The 6,096-nt window shown below is 43.4% G+C and overlaps 1 protein-coding gene across 2 annotated transcripts in view; it reads left to right on the top strand.

Annotated features, from left to right (window-relative positions):
• Positions 1-3,660, top strand: part of Lexm (lymphocyte expansion molecule) — a 29,172-nt gene extending 25,512 nt beyond the window's left edge. The window contains exons 10-11 of one of the 2 annotated variants that reach the window (XR_007351995.1): positions 1,209-1,338; positions 2,020-3,660. Coding sequence is in view for 1 of the 2 variants with exons in the window: in XM_048815320.1 (XP_048671277.1) it covers positions 1,209-1,281 (73 nt within the window). In the remaining variant the exon portion in view is untranslated. The remainder of the gene's footprint in view (positions 1-1,208; positions 1,339-2,019) is intronic. The other variant, XM_048815320.1, reaches the window with a different exon arrangement.
• The last annotated feature ends 2,436 nt before the right edge of the window (positions 3,661-6,096 follow it).

Genomic DNA, 6,096 nt, shown 5'->3' with positions numbered 1-6,096 from the left:
GATTTATTCACGATTTCTAATTTGTATTTTTTTGTTTTTTTGGCTAGTGTCTTTTTTTTTTTTTTTAATTTTCGACAAGATGTTGAACATCTTTTCATGTACTTCCCCATCTCTTCTTTGTTCAAGTGTTTTAAAATCTTGTGCACATTTTAAAAATTGGGTTGCTTGATTGTATTAAGCTTTGAGAGTTCTTTATAGATTCAGGACACATGTCCTTTCTCAGATATGTGTTTTGCAAATATTTTCTCCCATTCAGAAGGATTTTAATGAGAAGTAATACTGTGCTTTAATAAGTTTACTCTGTGGCATTATTGGGTGGAGAATGGAGTGGGGAGAAATAGAGAGAAGGGGAGATGGGCCAGGCCAGGGGACAGGGGGATGGCAGGGAGGAGTGAAGAGACAAAGAGATGGAGACCCACTGGATAGCAGGAAAGGCCCCCTTTACCCAGTGAACCCTCCTTCTCTCCTTCTCACTTCCTTCCGTTGGTAAATATTTGTGGAGCACTTACTAAGCATCAGGTGATGATCTAGGCATAGGGGAAATCCAAGGAAGAATCCACGTCCTTCCTTCACAGAGTTTGCCTCTTGATGGGGAAGACAGATAATCAACAGGGACATAGGTGTGTAAGGCTCATTCGGGATGCTCTTTGACACACAGCCAGGGGTTCCTGTGGGAATGCCATCTTCCTATTGGCTCATGGGAAATGGATCAGAGTCCTCAGAGGTTCACTCCCAGGACAGAATCCAAGCAGAAAAAGAAATGTGGGACTGAGGTCAGGAGCCCTGGGCCTGGATTCTGACCTTCCCTCTGATCTGCAGGTGACCTCAGGCAAATTCCCTCTTCTCTCTGGCCCTTGGTCTCCCTCTCAGGGTTGGCCTAGATGTTCTTTCAGGTGCTATGGATTTTTTAATTTGAAGTTGGGTTTTTTTTTTTTTTTTTTTGGTTATTTAAATTTGAAGTTCTTACAAACAGACCTCAGTGCTCTGATGAGTCCAATAGGTGCAAAGTGGAGGGACCTCCTGAGGATCAGGTCCTTTCATTGGTAAAGGTCTCAAGGTCATCAATTTTGGCCCCTCATCCAGTGTGGGATCTCGGGGAAGAACAACCGACAGGGACCTATTCATTTCTTGGGGTGCCCCTCTAGGGATGGGGGGCCCACTCCCTTCCAAGGGATTACTGCATTATGTCTTTCTCTGTCTTTTTAAAGGGAAAGGATCACACCTTTTACAAAGGGCAGGTGCCCTCCAACTGTGGATTATAATTCAAATCCTACTCCTTAAAGCCACATGGGAAGAACAGCTATGGTGACTGGAGGGCCCAAAGCCTGAAGACAGATGGTGGGTGGGAGGATGGGAGTGGGATCAGGGGTCTTGGAGAAAGGGTACATGAGAATGCCTGGGAGAAGGGAGAGGTATGGAGGGATCTCCTTCACTGGAGCCATATCCCAATGTCTTTTGGGACAGCAAGGGCCAGTTATCTTTTGTTACAAGAGATCAATTGTCCTGAAAAATGCCAATCAACCAGTAACAGAAATATGGGAACCACACAGCAGAATGACCCCAGGGGTGGGATGTGGGTGAACCCTGAAGCCCCTTTTATTCTAAAGCCAGAGTGCTGGTTCCTGCGCTTTAAAGTCCAAAAGGAGGTGGGAGAGTGTGGCATATATCTTATGGCAGACCCGGGCCCCCTCCAGGACCCCATCTCCATCCCTGGATGCTTCTGGAAATTCAGCAGGGCTTCATGCCAGGAGGAGACTGCTGACCTTCAGGCAATGTCCATCCACTGGGGATGACCTGCTCCTCCCCCAGAGGCACCCCTGTGCGCACCCTGGTTTAGCCCAAAGCTGTGTCTGTGGGGGCTGGTGACAACATTCCGAGCTTCTTCCCTCACAGTTTTTTGTCAGTGAGTGTCGGATGGGGTGGGGGAGTAGGTTGTTCCTAGAGGAGAGGAGGCTGGGACCCCAGACTGAACCACAAAACTTACGTAACAATAAAATATATTCCCAATGCTTCCTTCAGAGGGTGTCTTACAGAGAGCAGTTGCTTTCTCAACCGTGTCAGACAGCAGTCCTGGAAGAAGTCAGACCATCTTTATTCACGGACAGCAAGATCAGCTCCATTAAAAAGTCCTCCTGAATCTTCCAAAAAGCTACGAGGTCCAAGAAGTCAGTTTCGTAAGATTACAACAAATAAGATCAATCTACCCAAACTGTTTTCCTATACTAGCAACACACAACAAAAAAATTGGAAATTTAAAATACAACTTATATGGCATAAAACTATGAAACACTTAGTTTGAATTTTGACAAAAGAGATCCAAGGTCTGTACACGGAAAGCAACTAATACTGCGGGACATTAAAGAAGACAGAAAGGGAGAGATACCACATTCATGGGCCACAAGATTTGATATGGGTGTTAAGCTGTTTTCCCCAAATTCATCTATGGATTTAATGCAATGCCAATCGAAACCTCAGTGACCTTTCTGTAAAAGTTGACCAGCTGGAACTGGGGGTGTTGCCTAGGGAGGCCCTTGGTCTGATCTCTAGCATTGCCAAAAACAAATACCCGCAGACTGACAAGCTGATAGCGAAACTGATACAGAAATACAAAAGACATAAAATATCCAAAATAATTTAGAAAAAGAACAACGCTGTAGGACCAACCTTATCTTATTTCCAGACTCATCATCACAAAGCTGTAGGAACCAAGACAGTGGAATTGGTGCCAAGATAGATAAAAGGAACAGAGCAGAGAATCCAGGAACAGGAGATATGGACAACTGCACTTCAACAGTGGTGCAGAGTCAACTGGGGGTGGGGTGGGGATCTTTTCATCAAGTGTGCTAGAACCATTGCATACTAATCTGCAAAAAAGTGAACTGTGATCAGCAAGTCCCCTCATGGACAGAAACTAACTCCATCTGTGATACTCAGAAGTACAGTATATACTTGGTTTTCCTCTTATTTCATGACTCACAGCTCCTAAAACCCTGGGAACCTCCAGAGTGATGTCTTTCATATACTAATTAGATGACTGGTCTCTGAGGACCCTTAGATAGCTTTAGGCTAGAGAATTGTCACCAGAAAGACCCAGGCCTGTTTAAAGAGTTGAAACCTTTAATCCCACACCTCTGAGGAGGGGAAAGAGGCTGAAGGTTGAGTTGATCACTAATGGCCAAGGATGCAGCAATCATGCCTAGTAATGACCCCTCATAAAACCCCAGACAGGCTAGGTGTGGGGAGCTTCTAGATAGCCGAACCCACGGAGGACACCCAGAGAGAGCAGGGAGGCTCCCCCTCTTTCCCACATGCCCTGCCCTCGTCATCTCTTCCATCTGGACTGTTGATCTGCACCCTTCATAATGTTCTTTATAATATATGGGTAAATATATGAAAAGCATTTCCTGAGGGCTGTGAGCCATCCTAGCAAGGCAACTGATCCCAGGATCCCACACATCTGGCATCAGAAGTGTTGAGTGGCGTGTGAGAGGAGGAATGAGCTGTTTCCCCCTCTAGATCACAGACCTAAATGTAAGACCTTAGCTGTGAAAATTCTAGAAGAAAACACAGGAGGAAAACCTTTGGACATTATGTGAGGCAAAAAGTTCTGAGATGCAGATTTAACTTTAAAAAAAAAAATAAATCATACATATTGTTAAATTGGACTTAATTGAGATTTTTTTGTTCTTTCAAAGGTGCTATTAAAAGAATGATAGGTCACAGGTTGGGAGAAAATATTTGCAAATCATATATCTGATAAAGGACTTATATTCAGAATATGAATATATATATACATATACATATATATGCATATATATTTTAATATATATATATATATATATATATTTCAAGAATAAGAAACAACAAAATAGAGGCTGGGGTTGTGGCTCAGTGGTAGAGCACTTGCCTAGCATGTGTGAGGCACTGGGTTTGATCCTCAGCACTGCATATAAATAAATGAATAAAATAAAAGTCTATCAACATCTTAAAAAATTAAAACAAAAGAAACAACAAAATGAAAATGTACAGAAGATATAATAGATACTTTACCAAGAAGATAGATGGCAAATAAGCATATGGAAAGAAACCTGAACTCTCATTAGTCATTAAGGAAATGCAGGTGAAAACCACAATGAGCTACCGCTGCCCGCCCATTAGTTTGGCTAAAATGAAAAAGGCTGACCCTACCGAGGCTGGAGGAGGACGTGGGGTTCTCATGTAGTGCTGGGGGACATGTGTAATGGTACACCTCCCTTGGAAGACAGGGTAGCAAGAGAAGGAGTGAACCCTAATCCCATCTGACCCCGATCTTCCTCTCCCAGGTGTTTGCTCAAGAGAAAGGAAAGCATATGTCCTTGCAGACTGTTCACAGATGTCTTTGGCTGCTTGATTTCTAAGAGCCCCAAACTAGAAACAAGCCATCCATCCACCAGCCGGTCAATTAAGAGACATCAGTGGTGGTTTTTACCCATACACATGTCAAGACTCAGCCAGTTGATACCTTCAGCATGTGCAATTTATCATATGCTAGTTGCACCTTGGTAAACAACTGCAATTTGAGACAAAAAAAGAAAGAATGGGCAGGTGCGATGTAGGATACTGGATAGGATTCTGGAAAGAAATTATGGGGTTAAAGTTGGTGAAATTCAGATACGGTCAGTGGTTTAGTTGACAATGTTATGCAATGTGAATTTGTGGGTTTTGATAATTTTGCTGTGATCATGTAGCCAGTGTGAACATTAGGAGAGAGTGTGGGAGAGGGAATGTTGGAACTCTGTACTATCATTGCAGCTTTTCTGTTAAGCTTAAACTAATTCAAAATAAAAAATATATTCAATAAAACTTTTGTTAAAAGACAGTTTACCTTATAGAATGAGTACATTTCTTGGAATGAATCTGTCAACTATCATATTACTGATAGTCATTGACCCCCCATGGAGGTCAGCAGATTTAGAATACTCACTTTTATATAAGAAAAGACTGTGTAACAACTTGCACTTAGTTCTTTTAAGTATTTTGCCTGAGATAACCAATGAACTTGCATGTTGTTCTGAAAGTCATTTGTGCTGGGGAGGAATGCCCACCTATGAGTGCAAAGGTTGGCTGGCTGCCAGGTCAGGTTTATCAGTGTGGAGGCTAGAGGCACCACAACCTCAGGGGCTGCCCTCGCTGGTGGAAGTTGGTGTATCTGACACCCAGCTCCCTCAGCCCCTGAGGGGTACAATTTGAAGTGCATGTTTTACATTGGCTTCTGAAGCTTTTCCCATGCAATTAAACTCTAGTTGCCCAGTGGGTAACTGATCCTGTACCCATTACTGGTTGTCATCCCATCCCTATTCCTCTTCTGCTATTTTTTCACCTCCCAAATAAGCAACTTGCCCTTGAATTCTTTTCTCAGGGTCGACTTCTAGGGAAACCTAAACCAGGACAAATGCTAATATTTATTCTGGCATCATTCCGGTGGATCATCTTGCACACCTCTGGATTTGGTACCTCATTTTGAAGACCATTGTTCTTCTCCCTGTCAATCACTCCATCTTCCAGTCTATCCTCTCACGTTCCCCAGACAGCCTCTCTCATCACAGAGAAGCAATGATTGTAGTGTCCTTTGATGTTGACTTGAAATCTTGCTTCTGTGACCTTTGCCCTTTTGCTTGGGCAAGGCCAGAAGAGGACACGAGATGTGAGGTTTATTAACAGGGCCCTGCTGAGGCCTCTAGTACCCCTTGGGGAAGGAGGGCACAGGGGCTGGACTTCTGGCTCTACCCTGCTGGAATCAAAGAAGTTCCATGTTGGTCATACAGTGGACTTTTCCTAAAAGCATTTGTTTGGAAAAAAAAGAGTTCTATGGCCAATAAATAATAGATGCTAATAGCCACCTATTCTAGTTTGATCTTTTAACACAGTTCTGTAGAAGACTGGGTTGAACACTTGGGCACATAAATCTAATAAAGTTAACATAGGTTCTAGCACCTCCCCAGCTGGTCAGGAAGGTAGCACTTTATTCCACTCCAGTGTGAGATCCTGCCAGGTTGTGAGAAGCTCTGAGCAGAACCAAAATTGCCTTTCCCAAGCCACCAGACCTAACATCAAGGT

This window comes from Marmota marmota, unplaced genomic scaffold (genome assembly GCF_001458135.2).
Source record: "Marmota marmota marmota unplaced genomic scaffold, marMar, whole genome shotgun sequence".
In the NCBI taxonomy this organism is placed as follows: domain Eukaryota; kingdom Metazoa; phylum Chordata; class Mammalia; order Rodentia; family Sciuridae; genus Marmota; species Marmota marmota.
Note: the sequence above shows the minus strand (reverse complement) of the source record. Positions and strands in the feature narration are given on the sequence as shown.